Below are 22,466 nucleotides of genomic sequence, written 5' to 3'. Positions count from 1 at the left end.
CTCCTCAGCCACCTTCTCTATCCCTAATGTGCTCTCAGATGTTACAGTGCAGATTTGGGATGTTTACTGTTGGATCCTCACGCAGTTCTTTCGTCATTTCTTCTTTCCAAATGAATTTCAGCTTTTGGACAATCCTGGCAAATCTTAAGCACACTTTCTGCATGTCAGTTCAACTTGTTACGATTGCTTTGTACAAGAACACATCTGTTCTCCCAGACCAAGATATAATATGTAATAGTAGCAAGGTGGGAGCAGGGTAAGAAGGGAGCTGTGGAAGCTTGCACCCTATCTGAACCTCATTCTTGCTCTTTGATTTTGAGTGCAGGTGTTCATTAAGAATATCTACCTGCATAAAAACCTTATCATATCAGCATAATTTGAGGGATCTGTGTCAAAAGACAAACGGCACGTCTACAAGCAGTCAGAATCACAGTGTGACATGGGATTGGTTTTGACCAACTGATGTCTGAATACAATGAAATATTAAACTGCTTCAATCGACCGCTGTGCCACAGAGGTGTTTTCTGTTACAGATTCAGTGCAAGCTGTTTGTGTTTGATAAAAACTCTCAGTCTTGGGTGGAAAGAGGTCGAGGGCTCCTGCGGCTCAATGACATGGCTTCAACGGAGGATGGGACGTTGCAGTCCCGACTGGGTAAGAGAAACCAGGGCAGTGAGTTTCTGGGCGAGAGCTGTGTTGCTGCATAGGATGCTTCCATACACACAGTAGCATCTGCTTTGTTTTAGCTACAGCAACTCAAAGTGCAGTTTGGACCTTTTCTCTTGCACTGTGACCATTTAGTCCAAAGAGAACATAAAATATCTTTCTGTTGTAACAAACACTTTCTGCTTGCTGACTTTTTTTCCCCTAAAAGTGAGCTCTGCTTACCAACCTGAATGTTTGGCTTGAAATTCGTGGCAATCTTCAGGTGTGAGCTTTCTGTTCTTCAGGACCAGGTGCCAGGGGTCTTTCTGAATGGTTTTGATGGTTCGGGCTGGTAGGAATGAGCACTAGCCTGAGGTCATCAGCTCAGATCTGCCAATCTGGCCACTGAACTTCGATGTTTTCATGTATGAGATCTAGGGCATGCCTATAGATATTTAACCCAGTAATCTTCAGTATCCTACATTCATCTCAGCAGTCATGATGAGATTCCCTTTATATCCTTCGTGCGAGGCTTCAGTGTTCCTCCACAGCCCTGCTCCCTAAAAAAGCATTCTTGGCTATGCTGAGCTCCCAGTTGTCTCTTGCCACCTAACCCATCTCATGTGTTTGTTTTAGTGATGAGGACTCAGGGGAGCCTCAGGTTAATCCTGAACACCAAGCTCTGGGCTCAGATGCAGATTGACAAAGCCAGTGAGAAGAGCATCCGGATCACCGCCATGGATACAGAGGACCAGGGGGTGAAAGTCTTTCTTATATCAGTGAGTACAGTTGTCTTTTGCATCACGGTATCCCTACTCAAATAGGTGCTGCCTGTATTGCAATTGAAGTGACATTTTTGCAGATGCAGAGGTGATAAATGTCACAGGTTGGGCTGTGTGGGAGCAATGTAATGAAGTGAGCTAACCATCTCAGTGAGTTGAAGCCGACTGGGGGGGGACGGTGATAGCAGCTGTGATGAGGAATTCACTGATGTGGTGAAAACTGAGCTTCCTTGTATGCAGAAGGAAGTTCTTTCAAATAGATAATGATGTTCACAGGATGCCTTGTGTGACAGCTCTGAAGCTCTTTGAAGCTGTACAGTGACCGTAAGCTTTGGAGAGTAAAAAGAAAACATGAGAAAGCCACGTGACGAAAGTGAAGTAGGCCTCGCTGTGGTGTATTAAATGTTCTAATCTGTTGTCATTCCTTGCACCTCTTTTCTTGTTGCTGAATGCTGAAAACCCCAGGCGAGCTCTAAGGACACGGGGCAGCTGTATGCTGCGCTGCACCACCGCATCCTGGCGTTACGGAGCAGAGTGGAACAAGAGCAGGAGGTCAAGAGTGTGGCACCAGAGCCAGAAGTAACGCAGTCGAATGAGGAGGACAGCGATGACGACGTCCTTGCACCTTCAGGATCAGTGGGAAGTGGTAAGCAGGGGAGGCACACCGTAACAAGCAAAAGCAAACATGAGTACTGACTGCTGAGTGCAGTGCTGTGTGCAGAGCAGGGGGTTCCCAAAAAGTGGGAAGGTGTGACTGTTCCCATTGTATGCAAAGAGGCCGTAATCTATAGAGGCATTGCTTGGCAGTTTGAGAAAGGCTTCTTTCTCCTGACTTGGGGCCATCTGTACTTTGTCTTCCCATGGCTCAGTACATCTCTTAATTTTTTTCCGAGATCAGAACTTCATCCTGGTTCACTGCAGGGGGAACAATTATAAAGCAGGTTTGGGTATGAAGGGAAAAAAAGAGAGCAGTGTGTGGACTTGGAGAGGCTGGAAATGAGACTTGTGGGCTCTGATGCTGCTGAGATTCCAAAGCCAGATCGGTCAAGAGCATGAAGTTCTGCAGTGGGTGGAACTTAATCAGCAGAAGAAATGCAAACCAAGGGGAGGGAAAAACTGTTTTCATGTCAGTGCAGTGCAGAGTCTGAGACATCGCAGGTGGCTCCAGGGGGGTCTTTGAGTCGAGGAGCAGAGTGTGTGACTGAGCTGCTGTCTGTTTCAGGTCCCAGTGATGAGCGTGACGGGCAGAACGCCAGCAGCACATAGCAGACGTGAGCCCCCCGCTTGCAAGGCTGCTACGAACACCATCTTGCAGGCATCTCTCTGGACCCCCCAGGCCAGCTCTTGTTTCAGGCAGTGTTGAAGGCTCCAGGACTTAAGAACTGTGCATCCCCGCTCTGTTGGTTTGGTTTCTTGGTCTGGATCAGTAGATTCCACACACACACACAAAACAGCAGACTTGGAAACTACCTGAATGTGGTTTGGGACGTGAGAAAGCTCATCATATTGATGAGCCAAAAAAAAAAAAACACAAACAAAACCAAACACTTCCCCTCTTCCTTGTAATAGAGATGGCACATTACAGCTTGTCACGGCTTTCCATTGGGACCTTGTGACTGTTTCTTCAGTAGTTCATGTTTTGCAGGCCTCCGAGATGGAACTTTCTGACACTGTTCCAACAGGAATTTGGCTTTTTAACTCCAATTTCTTCCGTCAGAGTCTCTGCCACACGCAGGGAGGCCACAGCCCTGCACCCATGGACTGCCCTCCTGGCTTCGTGCTCCTCTGGGGCAGCTGATGTCGTGCTGAATCCTGAGGTAGGTGGTGGGCAGCGCCGACCCCCCCCGTAAACACAGACATCGCGCTGGGATTCACCAGAGAAGCTTTTCTTTTTTGTTGTTTAACGTTGTTGATAAGAGACTCTGAAGTTCACAGGACGTTTTGCTAACTCTTCTTTCTTCCCATTTCATCATTATTTGGGGGGTTTATATTGTGGTGACAACGTTTATATTTTATTTTAGTTTTTTCAATAAGATGCTCTTGTGTGTTGAGAACGTGAAACCATTGTTTTGTACTGTTCTTTTCTGTTACTATTTAAGGGAGAGCTAAGCCACTCTATATCATAGGTGTTGCATACAGGTTTTTCTTAGCAAATTCTGTTTCTTTGGCTGCAACAAAGTGTAGGGAGGCATCCAGGTGGCACCTGCAGAAAGGTGGATGAGCAAACGGCTGTTAGCCCTCTGGAGAACCAGCAAGGCTCATGTGATGAGCTTGCTCAGCCATTAAAATGAACCCATTGCAAAGCAGCTCTCATGGAATGGCTTGATTCAACAAGCCATGTAAGCACTTGCCTGACTGAACTACGTGTGAACCATCCGACTGAGGTCAACGCAACTCTTCCTGCTTTGAGCCGAGTACGTTTTTAATGATCTTGCTGAATTAACAGCCTTAATAGAAAATTAACTTTTAACCCTTCCTGCCCCTCTCCTGTTTCCTGAAGTCTTGCAGCATGAAGAACAAGGTGCCATTGCCGGCTTTGAGCAGTTTGGGCTGAAGGATGTTGTGTTCTGTTCCACCCCAATAAAAGCCAGAATGTGTTTCCCTGTGTGTAATTCCGAGCTGCTCTGCTGTAGTGGAGCTCAGCTGTGCTCACGGTGCTTCTCCACCACGGGGTGAGAGTTGGGTGGCAGTTCTTCTCCCTGGAGCATAGCAGGTGGTTGCTTTCCTCTCTCCCAACACATCCCAGATTTGGGGATGGGCCCTGTGTCTCTGCAGTCCCTGTCTCAGCAATGCTCATTGCCTTCAGCTGTGTTGGTCACGCAAGATGTCATTAAACTGACTTCTCACTGTGTGCTGCTTTCCCCCTTGTTCTTTGGTCTCATGAAGGGCTATGGAGCAGTTAAAGGACACCTACGGAAGGGTTATAAGGGTGCTGGGCAGCACACCTGCACTTGTTAGGGCTGATGTGCCCTGACATGGAGCTTGTGCTAAAACTGCTCCTGCTCATAGAATGCCTCATACTCCTTATGGGTATTTGCCCCACGCATCCTGTACAGCCTCATCGTGATGCAGTCAGGGATCTGTACCTTCCAGACCCACAATGAGCCCTCCATTGCCCTGTGCCCACCTTCCTGAGCCCCACAGCCCCATGACAGAACACACGGCACCCCTCAGGGCCTGCAGAACACAACCTCAGTCCAGGGCTGAGCTGGAGAAGGTACAGCTTGGGGTATGGGTGGAACTTGGGGAAGAAGGTGTAGATCCCCAGCTGCTCTGTGGTGCAGGATGTGGGGTGGCAATGGGGGTAGGGGGACTTTGGTTTCGCTATCAGCTTCTCCTCTTCTGTGTACATCTGCCCTAGGGCAGCTCCAGAGAGCCCCTGTAGCAGCCATGGTCAGCAGCAGTTCCACCACCAGTTGTGGATGTGGGTCAGCCACATCTCTGCCCCATGGTGCCCCTGTAATCCTCCTGTTGGTGTCCTTTAACTGCCCCATAAGCTCTTATGGTTTCCCATGAGTTAGCAATTCCCAAGTGCTTGTGAGGCGACCGCTGCCTTTATTGGGTACGCATGCCCCGTATCTGCCCCAGAATTCCCCTCTAACTGCCCCTACTCACCCTGCTCCACAGCTCTGACCCATGGTGCCCATCCCATGGCTTCTGTGGGGTGCTATGGCGAAGACCCACACCTGGGAGAGGTAGCTTTACCCCTACACGCAGCTGGTTATGTGGCTGCATGAGGTCGGGGCATAGGAATGTGGGTCAAGCAGGGTCACAGAGTTGTGGGGTTACCTGGTCATACAGGTGCACGGGGTTCTGGGTCACGTGGCATTACAGGGCCAGGGTGACATGGGGACAGGGGTCGCAGAGTGGCTGGCTCAGGTTGAGTTGTGGGTCACTCAGGTCTGTATGGAGTCATCTTGGGTAATGAGACATGTATGGTTATGCGTTAGGGCCCCACCTTTGGGCCACAGAGCTCCCCATCCCCTTGCAGGAAGAAATCAGTAAATGCACTTGGATGCTGCTCTGCATCCCCTATTTTCAACCCAATCCAGGCCCCAGGTCCTCCCAGGGCCCCGTGCCTCCCAAGTCTCACCATCACCTCACACATTGCCTTCTGTGCAGTGTTCCAGTCCTGCAAGCTGTCTCCACATCCCTACCAATATTCCCCCACGTCCCCAATACCCCCATGTCCCTTTGCCCCACATCTTGCCTTTCATCTCCTGTTATGTGCTGCTCTCCAGCACCATGCAGTTGTACATGATGGGGAGATGGGGATCAGGAGGGGCTCCAGGGTTCTGGAAGGAGTATGGGGGTCCTGTCAGAGACTGGGGGGGGAGGGAGGGGTCTGTGAGCTCCTGGGGTGTCCCAGAGGGGATGATGGGGATCCTAGGGAACAAATCGGGAGGGGGGAGGGGGGGAGGGGTCTGTGCATACAAAGTGCTGTTGGAGCTGTGGAGCTCTATGAGCTGCTAGGGAGGCTCTGGGTCTGAGGGGCTTCAAGAGGGGCTGTGGGGGTGGGGGGGGGGAGGGGAGAGGAATGCTCATTTGCTCTCTGGGAAGATGCAAGAATGGAAAAGGCATTTCTAGGTGCCACCAAAAGAAAGCATCCAAATACGTATTGGACTGCCTACGCTGGGGTGGGTGAGGGTTTGATAAAGAAATTACAGTTAGCAAATTGAGGGAGGTTCTTCCCCTCTGCTCCACTCTGTGAGATTCCATCTGTGCTCTGCTCCAAAGCTCCAGCACAGAAAAGATGTTGAGGAGAGTCCCTGAGTCCACAGAATGGAGAACCAATGCAAAAACCATCCTGGTCAACATCCGCCCTTGGAGCTTCTGTGTGACCCCACGGCCTGAGCCCTGAAGTGCTCTGTGGTGACCTGGGAGGCAGAGACAGCTTGGCTGTAGGAACTGAGAGCAGGAAGATCTGCCAAGCCCAGCTCCTTCCTCTGCCTCTAATCTCCTTGCCCGCTCTGTGCTGTGGCTTCTCCCAGCAGTGCTAAAGCTGCCTTGCAGTCCAGCACATCCATCCCCTTCTTGCCTGGCAAGTCAGAAAGAAAGGAGCCCTTTTGGACACCAGCAACCCTGAGGTCACACGCAGAATCCAGCTCTCCCCACTTCGCCACCAGGCTGCCGTCCCCAGTTGGGGGCTGGAAGCCAGGGAGAGCTGCAAAGGAGCTGCTTTGAGGCAGGGCAAGGGGCAGCTCTCAGTGCAAGGGACACGTGTCCCAGGGTTGGAAGTGACCCAGCCTTTGGGGTGCAAAGCCCCTTTGGGGCTGCTCCTGTGCTGCTTCCTCACCTCTTTACGGTGCGGAAGCAAGAAAAGACGGAGCTGGTCTGCACTCGGGTGGAGACCAGCAAGGAGCCGTGATGTGGCAGCACAGGAAAAGCGGGAGGCGGTGTGGAAGCAGGGCAGATGAGCTCGGCTTCTCCACAAACCACAGCTTCCCTCCCAGCAGCTGCGGGTGCTGATACAGGGCCTGTCCAGCCTCTGCTGCCAGACGGGAGGCAACGCAGCAGGAGAGCAGACACTGAGGGGTCATGGTGAGCGCAGGGGAGCGGTGGCCCTTGGGTCTGGGTGGTCTGGGTGCTCGGGGTCCGTATGCTCTGAGTCTGGGTGCTCGCGCTCTGGGTGCTCGGGCCATGAGCACCTGCGCAGAGGAAGCTCTGGTCCTGCGCTTCATCTCCTGGCCCACGAACACAAGTGTGGCAGAGGGCTCTTGTGGGCAGAAGCGTGTTCAGGGAGCCCCTTCCAGCCCAGGCACAGCTTCCCAGGACCGGGAGCGTGAGGCTGCAGAGACGCCTCTGAGCCCCTGCTTCTGCAGCAGCGAGGCTGGAACGGCCGCCTGGGGGGCAGCAACACGCGGGGCGCCTTCACGCTTTGGAGGAGGGCACGAGGGCAGAGCTGGCGCTTTCCGAGCCTGCTGTCCGCGGGGCTGGGCGGGGCCGGAGGAGGTCGGGGCCGCGGACTCCAGAACGGCCGGCGCAGGAGCGCGGCGGGCCGGGGCCGCACCGCAGGCGCCCGCAGCTCGGCTCTCCCCGCAGGCCGCGCGCTTCCCCGCTCTGCTGCCGCTGATCCTCGCAGCGCTGCCGCCCGCCGCCGCCGCCCCGCCGCCGCCCTGCCCGTGGGAGATGAACAAGGTGAAGGACATCGTGGAGGTGAACTGCACCGGGCGCGATCTCGGCGCGGTGCCCGCCGGCCTGCCCGAGGACACGGGCATCCTGCTGCTCAACGCCAACCGCCTGGAGTCCGTCTCCACCGCCGCCTTCCGGCCGCTGCCCGCCCTGCAGGACCTCGACCTGTCCGACAACGGCCTGCGGGCCGTGCACGCCGAGGACCCGCTGCCCAGCCTGAAGGAGCTGCTGCTGTCCCGCAACGCGCTGCGGGCTCTGCCCGCCCTGCACGTCCTGCCCGCGCTCACCCGCCTGGCCCTGGCTCACAACCAGCTGCGCGCTCTGGCCCCCGCCGCCTTCCGCGCCGTGCCGCGGCTGCGGGACCTGGACCTGCGGGGCAACGCGCTGCAGACGCTCCCCGAGGACGCCTTCGCGGGGCTGCGGGTGCTGGAGGACTTGGATCTGTCGGACAACGCCTTGGAGGAGCTCCCCGCCGGGCTGCTGCAGGACCTGGAGAAGCTGGAGACGCTGTGGCTGTCGGGGAACCGGCTCCGCGCGCTGCCCTCCGGCTTCTTCCCCGAGGGGCACCTCTTCGCCTACGTCTTCCTCACCGACAACCCCTGGCACTGCGACTGCGACCTGCTCTACCTGCGCTCCTGGATCCTCGGCAACGAGGGGAGCGTCTACGAGCCCGAGCGCGGCCTGGGGAAGACGAAGGTGGAGCTGGCCCCGGAGAAGGTGCTGTGCCGCAGCCCCGACGAGCACCAGCACAAGCCCATCGTCCGCTTCAAGCCCAACTGCGGCCACGTGGGGGATGCAGAGGAGGATGAATACGATTACCCTGATGTGGAATGGACCCCCAAAATGCCTCACGTGACCTCCTTGACCCCCACGTATCCACCCAGCTCCAAAGAGCCCAGCACCGCCCCACGCGCTCTTACTCAGCCCGCTCTCACATCCGCCGTTCCTCCCCTCGGCATCCCTGCCGGCCCCGGTCTGACCCCGACTGCTTTCCTTACCACTCCTGCACACACCACGGCTCCCAGCACCGCCCCTCCTGCATCCACCAGTCCCGCCATCACCCCCCCCAGCACTGTGCATCTCTCGCAGCCCCCCAGCACTGCCCCTTTTTACACTGCTCCCCCCAGCACCTCGCACAGCCCCACCATCTCTCCGACGGCTGCTCCCAGCACCAGCAGCCATCCGCAGAGCACCCTCACCACCCATGCTGCCAGCAGCCCTTTCACAACGTTCACCAGAGCATTTTCCACCAGTCCTTCAGCTCTGCCTTCCTCCACCGAGCCAGGAAGCATTTCAATCACCACATCTTCACCTTCTGCTCTGACGTCCCCCACACCGGTGGTCCCCAACACCACGCTTTCTGCTCACACCCCTACGTTGTCAGCTCCCCTGGACACCACGCACTTCCCCCGCCCATCTCCTCCGCTTCCCCCTCCCCTGCTCTGCCCGTGCTCCACTCCAGCACAGACTCCATCCGTGCTGCACTCGCAGGCAGCTGTGAAGGGTCTGCACTGGGAGCACTGGGTGCTGAGCCATTGCTGTCTCCTGCGCTGGGTGCTCTACCTGGCCTGCTTGGCTCTGCTGCTCCTGTCTGTGCTGCTTTTAGCTTGCTGCCTGGTGTGGATGTGTGTGACAAAACACAACTCACTGCAGACCCAAGAGGTGCAGCATCCGCTGTTGAGGTTGGGGAATTCAACACAAAGTCATACCACACATCTCTGCGTCTTCCGAAGCCCCCAACAACGCTCCACGTTCTGCACCACCAAGGAAGTAGAGCTGCGCCCTGAAGTTGCCACATCCCACACTTACTGCACCATTAAAGACCTGGGGGTGCAGCGCGGCCCTCCTGCAAAGTCCTTCTGCACCACGAAGGAGCTGTGGATCCACCACGGCCCCCTGAATGCTCCATCCAATCCTTTCCCCACGGAGCTGACAGCCACAACGCTCGGCTCGCTGCGGAGCCCTTCTGCTCGCAGCCTGGACAGGGGAGTCAGGGCCATCGGTGCTGTCAGGGTGAATCTCGGTGCCAACACCTTGTAAATGCTCCTGTGCCTTCAGAGGGGGGACGGGGGGCACGGCTCTGGCTCACGTCTCCTGCTGAACAACAGGAAGATCTGCTTACCGCAGGAAGGGAAGGCAGCCAGCTGCTTGCCCCAGCACTACTCACACTCATGGTGCTAGCTAGATCTGAAATGGTTTCTGGGCTGCTTGGCAGGGGTGGGAGTTGACCTAAACCAGAGCTTGGGGCTGAAATGCCAGGTTTGGGGCAGTGTGGGAAAACAGAGCTGGATTTATCTGCTACGTGCTGACTGCTTCTGCTCAAATGTCACACACGCACATCATGCTTTCAACTCAGAGTTGCTTTATTACTCACAGAATAAATATTCTCTTTGCCTGAATTCCATATGGGAGCTGATTTCATTTCACTAGACCTCTGGTAGTGCTGTCAGAGTACAGCAAATGGCTGTCCTCAACACTTGGAACTGCAGAGAATAGAGGAAACGTCCCTCATGTGCAGCTTCCTGACACAGAGAAGAAGAGCTGAAGGATTTTAGATAGGAAGCACAACATTGGCTTTGGCTTTTGCCCCAAACATTTGATCCTTGTGGAGAGCGCATTGCAGCCACACAGAACCCAGTGAAGAGCTGCACATTTTCTCCACATCTCTTGGGATGTTTTGGAACCACTGGGATTTGGAATGTGGAACCATTGGATTTTTTGGAACCATTTGGAACTTGGGATTTTCCTGCAACCAATTTGAGCCCCAGCACTGCTCTCACATTCATTTTGCTAGCTAGATCTGAAATGATTTCTGGGCTGCTTGGCAGGGGTGGGATTGTCCTAAACCAGAGTTGGGGGCTGAAATGCCAGGTTTGGGGCAGTGTGGCAAAGCTGAACTGGCTTTGTCCGCTGTCTGCTCAAATGACACACAGAGATGCATCACACTTTCACTCAATAAATATTCTCTTTGCACAAATTCCATAAGTGGGCTAATGCATTTCATTCAACCTCCAGTAGTTCTGGCAGAGTACAGTGAGTGGCAAATTCATATTCAGTACTTGGAACTGCACAGAATAGAGTAAATGGCCACTCATACCCAGCTTCCTTTTGCAGAGAAGAAGAGCTGGAGGATTTTAGATAGGAAGCACAGCAGATTATTTGGAACTTGGGATTTTCCTGGAACCATTTCGAGGTCTCCAAAAATGCAGCAGGGAGCGACTTCTTTGCAGGTCCCTCATCCTGCCTCAGCACCTTGGTGGCATTCCTTACTGTTCCCAGGCATTTCAGGCCCATTTCCAGGTGCCAGCAGCTCTGCAATGGTTGTGATTTGATGGTGTTGGAGCCCAGCTGTAAAACGCTCTTCTTGGCTCCAGGAAAAGAGCCTGGCTGGGAGGGGAGGTCCTGCTGCTGCAGTGAAACTCAGGAGGAGCTGCACTTGTCTGGGGAGCAGGGAAACCCCAAGGGAACGATGAGAAGGGGCTGCTTTGGGGTTGTGGACTCGGCCATCGCTGCAGGCCGCAGAAAGCCATGCCACACCAGCAATGTCTCTGGCTCTGGTGGAAAAGCCCCATTCGTTTCCACACCACACATCCCCAGGAGTGTTAGCTTTGTTCGGGAGATGCTCCAGCGTAATGCACTGCTTTTGATGTCCTCAAAGTAAGGGGCCAAGAACAACACCTGTACAACAAGAAGTCAAACAGATGCAGAGGAGATGCAGTGGGACCCCATGGCCGCCAGTCCTCATCCTCAGCATCACCACATGTGCTCCAAACGGCCCTGGCATGAGGAAGAGGCATTCCTTTATTCCTCACAATATGCAACAGGCGATATCAAGTGCACGCTCACTGCGTTCAGGTTCTGCATTTAAGACGCACGCGTGCACCACACCAGCACACACATTCATTCCTTTCCAAGACTTCAATACATTCTGATGCTCCTCAGGGCAAGTGTGGTTGATTTTAGGGTGGTCGTACGCCCACTTACTTTATCCCCACTTTTCCATTACTTGCTCCATCATGGTGACTTCTGGCCGACTTGGAGCTGTTTCTCCCCCATTTGGCAAACCTCCATTGCTTGTGAGGCCACACTGAGCAACTTCCAAAGCAACGGATGTGAAATCCGAGCACGAAGCAGCTGGTGGATGCCGAGATAAGGACAGTTCGTGTGAGCTCAGTGCTTCATGTGAAGCAGGATTACGACGAAACAAGGCTGCTTGTGCACCGAAGTGGAAATGGAAAGTTTCAGAGCAGGCACTCATTGATTCCTTTTGCTGAACGAACACATCGGTCCTTGCCCCAACACACCGACCCTGCGGCTAAACAAACCAGCCCGGACCAACATCGCACAACCACTCCGCGCCTCTCCTCATTACTTCCTCCAGCTGCCCGCACGCCCCGCGCTCGTTGCGGCGATGAGGAGCCGCCCCGCGCAGCAGCGGCACGGCGCCACGGCAGCACGTGGGGGGAGCACCGACCCGGCGGGCGCCGATCTCGCGTGAGGCGCGTTTCGATCTCGCGAGAGTCTCGCCGCGATCATCTCGCGAGAGCGCGGCCGTGCCCGTGCCCTTGCGGCGGCATGGCGGGGTACTGGGACGGCCCCGAGGGCGAGCAGTGCCCGCAGCGCACCTGGCTGACCGCGCGGGTGGGCGCCGCCGCCGGTGAGGGCCGCTGAGAGCCGCTCAGGGCCGGGGGGCGGCGGGCGGCGGTCCCGCACGGCCCCGCTCCCGCTGACGGCCCCGCTCTGCTTGCAGGCCTGCTCGGCTCGGCGTACCGCATCATCCTGCTCCGGCCCGGCTCCGCGCTCGCCGCGCTGCAGATGGCGGCGTCGGACACCGTGACCATGGGTAAGCCGGCTGCGGCGACCCCAGCGCGTGCCCCAGAGGCCGTCCGCCCCCGCGCGGCTCCGCGCCCCTCCGCGGTCCCGTTTCCGTTCCCCCGGTGTCCCCTCCCGTAATTCACAGCCCTTCCCCTCCTCCCGGCCCTGCCGCAGCCACGTCCCCTTTGGACGCCTTTCCGTGCGCCTCCGGAGCGCTGCATAGCGGCCGTGGCAGCGTTCGAAGCTGCTGCTTTCAGTGCCTGAGGCCCCAACACGGCGGAAGGAGCGTCCTGTGCTGAGTGCTGCAGAACCGGGATGAGGACATGGGCTGTGTGCTGTGTTGAAGGATGCTTTTTGTGCAGCCTGGAGGAGAAGGTGCGTGTGTTCAGTGCTCACATGTACTGCTGTGCTTACATACACGTCTGTGTGTCCTGCTGCTGGACAAAAGCATAATGGAAGCAAACGTACCTTGCTTCTCTACTTCATGTCAGTTAGGCATCACACACAAATGATGTTTTGAAGAGCAAAGACTGCTTGTGACAGCAAAAGGAAAATCAGTGTTTGTCCTCATTGTTCATTGGCTGCTTCTTGCCAAGAAGAAGCAATGTAGTTATTGTAGCCTGCAAGGGCGAGGATGCTGGAGGATGAAGCAGCGACCCAAGGGCTGTTCAGCTGCACGGTGGAGCCCTCAGCCCCTGGCACACACAGTTTTCATCAAACTCACCTCAGTTTTCAGTCTCATTCAATGCCTGTGCCACCTCTGTCTCTCCCCCAGCAGCTCTGCACTGAACCAGAAGCCCATCTGCACGTGACCCAGGTCTGCAGGTGCCTGCACAGCTCTTCAGTAGTGATTTGAGCTCATTGTAACGGCCCAGATCACATCACCAATTATTGCTTGGATAAACCTTGTAATCCCAAACCAGCACACTGAGTCCTCCTACTGTGTCACATCTGAGGATAGCTGCATGCTGGGGAGGCAGAGCCTGAGCAGCTGAATCCCTGTGGGGTTTTTCCTTTCTCCAGAGCAGAGAAAGCAGGGAGCTGAGGGGCTGTGGTCCAAGGGCTCTGTTTCCTGAGTGCTCTTTTTAGCTCAGCATAATCACATTTCGTGCTGGAAAACTGCAGAGCTTTGTAACACGGGCTTGTAGTTTATCTGTTATTGTATAGACTTCATTGTGGACGTTTCTGGGTCGGTGTTGTTCCCAAGAAAGGTGAATTGGGCTCTGGAGATGGCGCCTGTGTCACATCTCTCATCAGAAATCCATGTGGTAAACCAGAGCGGCTTCGTTTTCTTCTTTCTTCCCAGAGGATCTGCTTGTGGCTCCGTGCCTCCCAGCAGCGCGCTTTGCCTGAAGAGAATCACGGCCTGGGTTTGTGCAGGGCCAACCACAGCCCAGGCTGCCCAGAGCTTTTGCTGAGTTTCTCTGCCTTCTGTTCGCAGCCACGCTGGGCGCCGTGTTCGGGGTGACCACCTGCCTCAGTGCCCAGGTGCGGGAGGAGCCCGAGAGCCCCTTGGACTATTTCATTGGGGGCTGCACCACAGGAGCTCTCGTAGGAGCCAGAGGTAAATGTGGGTGGTGCCTGGAGTGGGCGACAAAACGAGCCTGCTCTGTAGTCCTGAACCTTTCTTAGGGAAGGCAGTAAAAGCACCGCGGTGTCAGGCTGATCTGGTGGCTTAATCTCTTCATCTCTGTGTGTGAATTCCATTTCGTTTTGCTGATGCTCTGTGGTAGAGCTCTGCTCAATAAATAGTGCTGCAGGGGGAGACCGGGGCTGACATGGAGGAGATTTACAGCAGAGGACAGAGCTGAGCCAGCACTGCCCATTATAACTGCTGATAATTTGAAATGGCGGGATATTACAAATGTTGTTGTGGCAATCTGTGTCATCTTGGCAACAAATGTGATTTATTATACGTGGAAAATGCAATCTGTCACATTCAATGCTGTGAGTTCCTCTTGCAATCTGAGGGCCAGGCCGTGTCTTTCAGCTGTCGCTCCCATGACGTTTCCAGGCTAGATTAAGTCCTGCAGACACTGATACAGCTCTGCTTTCTGCAGGCATTTGCAGACTCAGTGGTAAAGGATGAGATTTTATTTTTAAGTTCCAATTGTGGTAAAATCAGGTTTCTCTTTCCCTGGTTGCTGAGCTGAGAGTTCGAAGCGGTGATTGTTGTGGTCGCTGAGGTAAGCAATTAGGGTTTCCCTGTATAACAAATAGGGGCAATGGGTTATGGATGGTTATGTCCCAAATTGTGGGCAGAAAGCATGAGAGAGGACTTGGAAAGAAATCTTCTGATTTCTGTAGACAACCAATGGTGCTTATGGTCAGGGAACGCGTGGAGTCCATCCTGATCTGCTCTGTTTCTAAGAGATCCTTCTTACTGCTTGTTTTTTTCCAGCTCACAGTTACATGACCGGAACCGTCGCTTGTTTGGGCTTTGGAGCTACTGCTGCATTAATGAAGATAGGAAATAAGGAAGGCTGGAGGCTAACGGGGCCTCCCAAGCTGTAAATGTCCCATTCCACCCTGCAAGCTGGATCTTGAGTGCTGTGTGTAATGAAACGCTGTGTAATAAAAAATACTGTCAAATGGGCTGTCAGCAGTGTGCACATCATCCCGTGTTGATAGGATTGAGCTGGGATGCAGGCAGGAGGCGTCAGGGGAGGCTGAGTGCGCTGAGGTTCGTCCTGGAGAAGGGAATCCTGAAGAGGCGATGGGATGTTTTCATAAGTTTGTGGTTAAGAAGAATTGTTCAGGTGCAGGGTGAAAGCATGGAAGGTGATAAGCAGGGGTTACAGAACGGGAAATTGTGCCTAGGTATAAAGAGAAAGAAGAAGATCTTGTAGTTGGGATTGATCACTGGAAACGGTAGCTTTTGGGGACACAAAATTCAGCCAGATGTGGGAATACGAGGATAAAGGGAAGTTTGGGATGGGGATATGAGTTCTTGGAGATGGGGAAATAGGGTTGTGGGGCCGGGAGGCAGCGGGGATGGGACGGCGTGGGGTTCTGGCACTGCCTGCACCCTCCGGCCCAAGGGAAAAATCCCAGCGCTGTCCTCCCACCGCCGTCCTCAGGGAACCCTGCTGTCTGACCGCCCCGTCCGGGGCACCGGGGTCACGGCCCTCCCTGCAGGCCTGTCCCAGCTCCGGTGCCACAGCCACGTGTCCAGGCTGGGCTATAATTACCCACACACATTCCTGGGGGGTCACAGGAGCGTCCCAGAGCTGCAGCGGGCAATAAGGTGGGATGAGCGCGCGGCACACGGAGGACACAGCGCTGCGCAGTGTGTGGGGCTGCAAGCGCTGATGGGGACGGGGATGGGGCACGGAGCGGGGCGAGCGACCGCCATGCGTGGTGCGTGGCACCAATGGGATGGAATGGTGGCTCTGTGGGGAGCTGGGCTGGCGGTGGTGGTGGTGGAGCAGAGGTGGTTGTGAGCGTGGGGCAGCAGATGGGGGGAAGGGATGATGTGGGACGCTGGGCTGTGGGGCTGTGGCTTTCAGGCGGATTGGCTGTGTGCCTATGATTTCATCCCGTGCTGTGCAGCAAAGGGTTGAGCACTGAGGCAGGTGGGGGGCATCCAGCTCAGCTAAGGAACGGGAAAAGCCCGCAGGTCTCATCTGTCTTGGCAAGAGGCATCAAATGCAGCTGCGGGGCAGCAGCAGAGTGTGGTGGTCTCGAGCCCTTGGCAATGGATCCGGTGTCTTTTGCCGTCGGGCAGTGCCAACAGCAGCACCCAGGACAACCTGGCTGTGGGGATGGCAACCTGACCTCACTCCACGTGTTCCCACAGGCAAGATGTGGGTCACAGAGGGGCCGGCCCCAGCCCAGTGGCACCTGCGGGACGGGGCCCACGCCAGACACTTCCTGACCACGGCCAATGACCTCCGCACTGCGGGACAGCTGGTGGATGTGGCCGTGGGCCCCGAGGGTGACGTGGCTCACGCTGTGGTCTTAGCCTCTGTCAGCTCCTTCTTCCTGTGTTTCCTGGAGGACAAGACCCGAGAGATGCGCCGGGGACCCCCATCTCATGTCCCCCTGCCACCAGGGGCCACACTGTGGGGCTGGCGGGCCCTCCTGGCCTTTGCCTATGAGGGAACTGTGCCCCACGGCAGGGAGAGGGAGGTGGAAGAGACCGCTCGTGTCCTGGGGGCTCCACGGGTGGTGGCTGCCTGCGCATCCCGGACAGAGAGCGACCACCAAGAAGGGGGTCCTGAGGCCCTGGAGGAGCAGTGGGAGACATTAAGAGCCATGGAGCAGCTGCACGCCAGCGGCCTGGGCTGTGACCTCCAGCTGCAGGCAGGGGATGAGGTCATCCCAGGTGAGCTGGGCGGGGGTCCCTTGGAGGAGTGGGAATGGTGTGTGTTGGGTCCCTTGGGGGGGAAAAAGGGGGACAGAGGGGCAGTGCTTCCAAGCAGGGATGGAGCAGGAGGTGTCCTGCGCTGGTCCTGTGGGGATGGAGGGGGGGGATCAGTGTCTGAAGGTCACTTAGGCACCGGGTCCTCCTGCAGCTCCCATCCTTTTTCCTCCTTTCTCCTAGTTCAGCGGCTGGCCCTGAGCTGCTCCTGTGACTTCTTCCGGGCTCTCTTCACTTGCCCCATGCGGGAGTCGACCCACGACCCCACAGCCCCGCTGAGCACAGGACTGACCCCCGCGGAGCTGCGCCTCCTCCTCTCCTTCGCCTACACGGGAGCCGTGGTCGGGCCGTGGTCCACGGTCCTGGAGGCAGCCGAGACCTCCCTGCGCTACCAGGCCTGGGGGCTCCTCACCCTCTGCCTGGATGTTTTCACCCACGGCCTGACCCCAGAAATCGGCCTGGACGTGCTGGCCTTTGCGGTGGCTTACGGGCTGGTCCAGGTGAGCCGCACAGCGGAGGACTACATCTTGGCCACCTTCCCTACCGTAGTGGCCACTCCAACCTTCCTGGATCTTCCTGCCCACCTTCTGATCCGCCTCCTCCGCTCTGACGGTCTTAACGTCCTCCACGAACTGGAGGCTTTGGAAGCGGCATCCCGGTGGCTGAAGGCCAATGGAGATGGCAAAGAGGACCTAACCAAGGAAGTTCTGTCGTCCGTTCGCTTTGCCCTCATGTCCGGCCAGGAGCTGAAGAAGATCCCATCGGTGACGGCGGGGGTGGTGGACCCAGGGCTCCTCCGCCAGCTGGTGGTTGAGAGTTTGTCCCCCATGGTCCAGCTGCCGTGCCGGGTGCGCTCCTTGCAAGAGGTGCTGGTGGTTTGTGGAGGAGACAAACTGACGCCGAACATGGCTGCCCGGAAGCCCAGCAGGAACCTCTGGTTTGCCCACCGCTACCTCAGCGCTGTGGGGCTGGTGAAGCACGTGGAGTGGAGGGCATTGGGGAACTTTCCTGACGGTCCGCGCTTTCGCCATGCTGTGGCTGTGGTAGGAAACACCCTCTACGTCCTGGGTGGAAAGCGCTACTACGGGATCCGTGACACCCTGGCCAGTGTCTACAGGTGAGGGCTGCGTGGGGCTGGAGGAAGTACTGGGGCAGGGAGAGCTGCTGCAAGGACCTGGGGAGCTGCTGCATGTGGCTCGAGATGCTCCGGTTGTCTGCTGGCCTGGGGTGTCTGTGCCCCTGTGGAGCCTCCTGCCCTGCAGTGCTGTGGGGTTTGTAGGGGATTGGGCAGGGAGGGCCCCTCCTGGGGCTGCCGTTATGGCATTGGTGTTGCCAAGAAAAAGATATTCCTGTGCAAGGGGACGGTGGAGCCCCGGGGCATTGAACAATTGGCTGCCTGTGGGTGGGTTGTTGCTCTCAGCAGTGCTGACATCACCTCGTGGCACTGTGATAGCAGCTAGCCTCTTGCTCCCTTTCCCCCTCAACCCCAGGTATCAGCCCATGGACAATTCCTGGGAGCGCCTGGCCAGCATGACCTGCGGGCGAAGCTACTTTGCTGCTGTGGCGCTTGATGGCTCCATCTATGCCCTGGGGGGCAGCTCGGGTGATCTCTACTGCACGGACACTGTGGAGTGTTACAACGTGGCCTCTGACACCTGGAGGTGAGACCTCTCCACTTGGATACCTGCTTTCTCCTGCTGTAGCAGCCCCTGGCATTGGTCATGGTCCCCATGAGTGCTCTTTGTGCTGCTGACACTCCAGAACAGGAGTCGCAGTTGGGCTGTGATGCCTGCTGGGTAGTGAATGAGTTGGCTGGTTGTATTCGTGAGGGTCTGTTGGCTCTGCTAATGAGAGGAATCACTTAAATGTCTTCCAGCTGTTTCTTGGGTGATCCATTGGGTGTTGGCCAGTGCTCCCACTGGGGGGTTCTACTGGGGCTCACTGGGTGTAGCCTGCTGAGTGCTCAGTGGATCCATGGCTGGTGCCAGCAGGGGTCTGCTGGGCAGGCAGTCGCCGTGGGGTTGCCCTGCTTTACCTGCTCTTCACCCCTCTCTCTTTTCTCCCCCAGGAGGTGCCAGTCCCTGCCAATGGCTCTGTGTGGACACGCAGCGTGTGCCCTGGATGGTGCCCTCTATGTGTCAGGGGGGTGTGATGAGGCGTACCAGTGCCAGACAGCCCTTCTGCGCTACATCCCAGGTGCACCAGCCACACTCCTGGCCCCTATGAATGGCCAGAGAGCTGGCCACATCATGGAGGAGGCGGGTGGGCAGCTCTATGTGGCCGGGGGGCTGTGCCAGCGGGACGGGCAGACTGGCTACAGGGACCAGCTGGCCTTTGAAGTCTACAGCCCCAAGCTAGATATCTGGGTCCTCCTCAGCCCTTTGCCCCATGCCCATGTAGTGGGGGGTGCAGCTGTGCTGGGAGGAGAGCTGCTTGTTCTTGGAGGGTACAGCCATGAAACGTACCGGGACACCCACCTGATCCATGCCTACCAGCCCGGTGCCCGGCGCTGGATCACCCGGGGCACTTTGCCCCATGCCTATACTGACCTCCAGGTGTGTGTCCTCACTGTGCCCCCAGCACTACGTGGCCCCAATTGCCTCGAGGACTCCTCGAGATCACCTGATGCCCTCTGTAACACTTAGGGGTCATTCAAAGCTCTGTACTCCATACTGGGCATCCAGTGGGCACCTCTGTGGGGCAAAATTTTCCCCAGGTTCCTCCCCACGGAGTCCCCTGCACTGTGGGGCACAAAGACCACACTGCACACCACCACATGTACCTTCAGGAATGCTCACGATGTCGCCCCGCCACCCCAAGCCCTGCAGTGGGAGCTGAGGATCTCCCAGTTCCCCCACATCCTTGTACTGAATAAAAGAGGCTCCTGAAATGCCTGTCTGGGTCTCTTTTGTTCTGCTGGGGAACCCAGACGTTCGGATGGTTCTCTCACAAGTGACAGGAGAGCAAAGACTGGAGAGCTGAGTGTCCTGGATGGGTGATGGTGGGGACCAGGGCTGCCTGCATTCTGGAGTCCACAGGGGGGGACATAAGGGCTCTGGGTGCCTATGTTCATTGGGCCTGGGATCGACAGCCGTCTTGGAGTTCGTGGGGGATCATGAGGGAAAAGGAGAGTCCTGGAGTGCCAAGGTTTTGGGGTAGATGGGAGGTCAGACTGGGGAGGATCCTCAGAGGTCTTGGCTTCCTGGAGTTTCCCAAAGGGTACATGGAGATGTGGGGGAACCCTGGGGAGTTCTTGTGGGGTATCAGTGACACCCCACAAGGGGAGGGAAAAGGGTTCTGGAACAGGCAGGGGAGGGCTGAGCGTTCTTATAGCAGCTGGAGGTTTGGGGGTGAACAGCATCCACTGTTTTTCCTTTCCCCACAGATCCAATCGCGCTTTGGGAGAGAGCCAACAAGTTGATGAGGTATTTCATAGCCTTGACAAATCCACGGTCTGCTCCAAATCAACTTGTCCACTTAACACCCAGAAATGTGCTCTGGGAGGTCTTGCTCTGGGATTTTTCCAGGTGCTGAAGACCAAGCTGTTGTTCCCTCGCTGACCTGTTGGGCTTTTTTAAAACCACATTTTTGTCAAGTCACCAAAAGCCTCCTTCTATCTGTAGGACCTCTCAACGATGGCAGAGAGCGACATGCAAGGACTTCACCACCCTCAGCAGGTGTGGAAAGAGCCTGGTGGGTCCCAGGGGCATCAGAGCAATCTGGGAAACTCCAAAAGCAGATTGAAGAGAGTTCTCTGAGCAGGAGGGCTGCCCACCAGTTCTGCTGTTTGAGAATAGAGGAGGCTTGTGGGAGAGGGGATGGAACGTGGCTGCATTGGCCGCAGTGATCGGGATGTACATCTGTATTACAGGGATACGTCTGAGATCAAAATCACCTGCTTACATGGGAGATGACACCCGGGGAAAACTGCAGCCCCTTGCTGAATCTTGCAGGTGAAAGAACGTGAGAAATGAGAAACATCACGGGTCCAAATCATCCCGTCAGAGCACTGCAAGGCCTGAGTTACGGTGCTAAGAACAAAGCTCTGCAGCAGCAATCTGACATTTCCGTGTATTTCTGACATTTCGTGGCTGGGAATGGCAGGCTGGAAACAAAGCCAGGAGGAAACGCTCTGCCCTGTGCTGCATGCTGCCCTCTGGCTCACTGCCTGGTGGGGATAGCAAGCAATGTGAGAAATGTGTCTCCAGGCCTTCAGCTGACAGAGGGATCCTTGCATGTCCTGTGCAGCCCCTGCAGGCAGAGCAGTGGGTTAAGTGTGGGTCATGGGAAATGGGGGACAAAACGTTATGGAAGGATGTGGGGGAAAAAAACCCATATCTACTACCCTTATCAACAATGATCACAAGATATTTGTAGCAGGAGCAAAAAAAGGGGGAGGAAAGGAAGAAGGAAGGGAGAGAGGGAGAAAGAAAAAGGAAGGAAAAAAAGGAAAAGGAAAAGGAAACAGGGGAAGGGAAGGGAAGGGAAGGGAAGGGAAGGGAAGGGAAGGGAAGGGAAGGGAAGGGAAGGGAAGGGAAGGGAAGGGAAGGGAAGGGAAGGGAAGGGAAGGGAAGGGAAGGGAAGGGAAGGGAAGGGAAGGGAAGGGAAGGGAAGGGAAGGGAAGGGAAGGGAAGGGAAGGGAAGCTCACAGCTCTGTGTTCTCCTGTGCCCTTGTTCACCACCCAAATCCACCAGCTCCTGTTGCAATCAGATCTGAAATGGCCCTGAAGGATCTTTTCAGTTGCACATCCTGATATTCTTAGTCCTTATTCTTAGCACAGCCATAAAACTGAGCATCCTGGAGACAATGCCCAGAAGTTACTTGTGGCAACCAAGACAAGAGAGCAATTACTGTCATGGGTATTTTCACCTGTTCTGCACGTGATAGTGATTTTGTAGACTGATCTATTTCTTCATTTACCTGCTGAAATGTACTGCACAGTACCTGGATCTAGATTTAATGATTTTAGGCCTTAATCTTAACGTAGTTTTTGGGCTGTTCCAAGTGGCCGTTGCTCAAGCATCAGCCTATGATGTCCGACTCTTTTGTCTCCCCAGAAAAGTCTCCAATTCCTCCAGTGCAGCTGCTGGCTAAGAGAAGTATTCAGATACATCTCTTTTAATATCCACAAGGCTCCCAGTTGGATGGATTTAGCCTCTTCTTAACCTTGATGATCTCTTAACCTGTCTGTAGATGTTCACCTTCTTCCTCGTTTGCTGCCCGTGTTGCCGTTCCCTGTTGTCTCACTGGAGCTCACCTACAAAGTGCCACAGAGCAAACAGACTCAAGCTGGGGAGAAGTGATTTCATCCATTGTCCATGAAATAGAGTTGGACAGGGAGAAACAGGCACATCTCTTCCCCCTCTCCCCACTCCCCACCCAGCCCCCTCCTCTCCCTCATCCCACCGTGGGTCCATAACTGCCCCCCTGCCTTTCTCAGTGACCTCCTCAGCAATTCTCCCCTAAACATAGGCACTGCAGCTGTCTGTATCACGAGGCCCCATCCCTCGGTGCCTATTAGCACAGCTTTCAGCAGCTGACGAGGGACCACGGCGCTCGTGAGGATGGCAGCAGTTCCCTCCTCTCTGACCTTTCCCTGAGCTCGTGGTGGGCAGTGAGGACAGAAGGAGGGCAGCTGCCCAGCTGTCCCCACCAAAGCAGCCCTGGGGGTTGTGCTGGGGGCGCTGCAGCATGCAGTGCTGCGCACTGAGCCTTGCCACCCATCGCT

General features: G+C 55.8%; 4 protein-coding genes across 18 annotated transcripts in view; all 4 read left to right on the top strand.

The window, feature by feature from the left end:
- Positions 1-4,026, top strand: part of RANBP3 (RAN binding protein 3) — a 40,519-nt gene extending 36,493 nt beyond the window's left edge. For all 13 annotated transcript variants that reach the window (XM_052702121.1, XM_052702119.1, XM_052702118.1 and 10 more), the window contains 4 exons: positions 534-654; positions 1,282-1,424; positions 1,893-2,073; positions 2,650-4,026. In XM_052702121.1, coding sequence (XP_052558081.1) covers positions 534-654; positions 1,282-1,424; positions 1,893-2,073; positions 2,650-2,693 — 489 coding nt within the window. In that variant the 3' untranslated portion in view covers positions 2,694-4,026. The remainder of the gene's footprint in view (positions 1-533; positions 655-1,281; positions 1,425-1,892; positions 2,074-2,649) is intronic.
- Positions 4,027-6,820: 2,794 nt separating this feature from the next.
- On the top strand, positions 6,821-10,536 carry LOC128090092 (platelet glycoprotein Ib alpha chain-like). The gene is made up of 2 exons (XM_052702109.1): positions 6,821-6,968; positions 7,470-10,536. Exons 1-2 carry the CDS (start codon positions 6,966-6,968, stop codon positions 9,597-9,599), a joined length of 2,133 nt encoding a protein of 710 aa, XP_052558069.1. The 5' UTR covers positions 6,821-6,965; the 3' UTR covers positions 9,600-10,536.
- A 1,543-nt stretch (positions 10,537-12,079) lies between these two features.
- On the top strand, positions 12,080-14,966 carry NDUFA11 (NADH:ubiquinone oxidoreductase subunit A11). The gene is made up of 4 exons (XM_052702164.1): positions 12,080-12,216; positions 12,310-12,402; positions 13,816-13,938; positions 14,776-14,966. Exons 1-4 carry the CDS (start codon positions 12,135-12,137, stop codon positions 14,886-14,888), a joined length of 411 nt encoding a protein of 136 aa, XP_052558124.1. The 5' UTR covers positions 12,080-12,134; the 3' UTR covers positions 14,889-14,966.
- A 278-nt stretch (positions 14,967-15,244) lies between these two features.
- On the top strand, positions 15,245-19,627 carry KLHL33 (kelch like family member 33). Of its 3 annotated transcripts, none has more exons than XM_052702106.1 (5): positions 15,245-15,621; positions 16,174-16,701; positions 16,921-17,854; positions 18,228-18,398; positions 18,806-19,627. In XM_052702106.1, exons 2-5 carry the CDS (start codon positions 16,179-16,181, stop codon positions 19,380-19,382), a joined length of 2,205 nt encoding a protein of 734 aa, XP_052558066.1. In that variant the 5' UTR covers positions 15,245-15,621; positions 16,174-16,178; the 3' UTR covers positions 19,383-19,627. The 3 variants fall into 3 exon arrangements, with proteins under 3 accessions (XP_052558066.1, XP_052558067.1, XP_052558065.1); XM_052702107.1 differs by lacking the exon at positions 15,245-15,621 and adding an exon at positions 15,640-15,663; XM_052702105.1 differs by lacking the exon at positions 15,245-15,621 and having other exon boundaries at positions 15,751-16,701.
- Positions 19,628-22,466: the final 2,839 nt, after the last annotated feature.

This window comes from Tympanuchus pallidicinctus, unplaced genomic scaffold, assembly GCF_026119805.1.
Source record: "Tympanuchus pallidicinctus isolate F22 unplaced genomic scaffold, pur_lepc_1.0 scaffold43, whole genome shotgun sequence".
NCBI lineage: Eukaryota > Metazoa > Chordata > Aves > Galliformes > Phasianidae > Tympanuchus > Tympanuchus pallidicinctus.
The sequence above is the reverse complement of the archived record's forward strand: the minus strand, read 5'-3'. Positions and strand labels throughout refer to the sequence as shown.

Excerpts from the sequence above, each read along its gene's own strand:
- NDUFA11 (XM_052702164.1), top strand. The coding sequence starts at position 12,135 with ATGGCGGGGTACTGGGACGGCCCCGAGGGCGAGCAGTGCCCGCAGCGC. Across the intron at positions 12,217-12,309 it reads GCGGGTGGGCGCCGCCGCCG|GCCTGCTCGGCTCGGCGTAC; the intron begins GTGAGGGCCGCT and ends CTCTGCTTGCAG. Across the intron at positions 13,939-14,775 it reads AGCTCTCGTAGGAGCCAGAG|CTCACAGTTACATGACCGGA; the intron begins GTAAATGTGGGT and ends GTTTTTTTCCAG.
- KLHL33 (XM_052702105.1), top strand. The coding sequence starts at position 16,023 with ATGCAGCTGCGGGGCAGCAGCAGAGTGTGGTGGTCTCGAGCCCTTGGC. Across the intron at positions 16,702-16,920 it reads AGGGGATGAGGTCATCCCAG|TTCAGCGGCTGGCCCTGAGC; the intron begins GTGAGCTGGGCG and ends CCTTTCTCCTAG. Across the intron at positions 18,399-18,805 it reads GTGGCCTCTGACACCTGGAG|GAGGTGCCAGTCCCTGCCAA; the intron begins GTGAGACCTCTC and ends TTTCTCCCCCAG.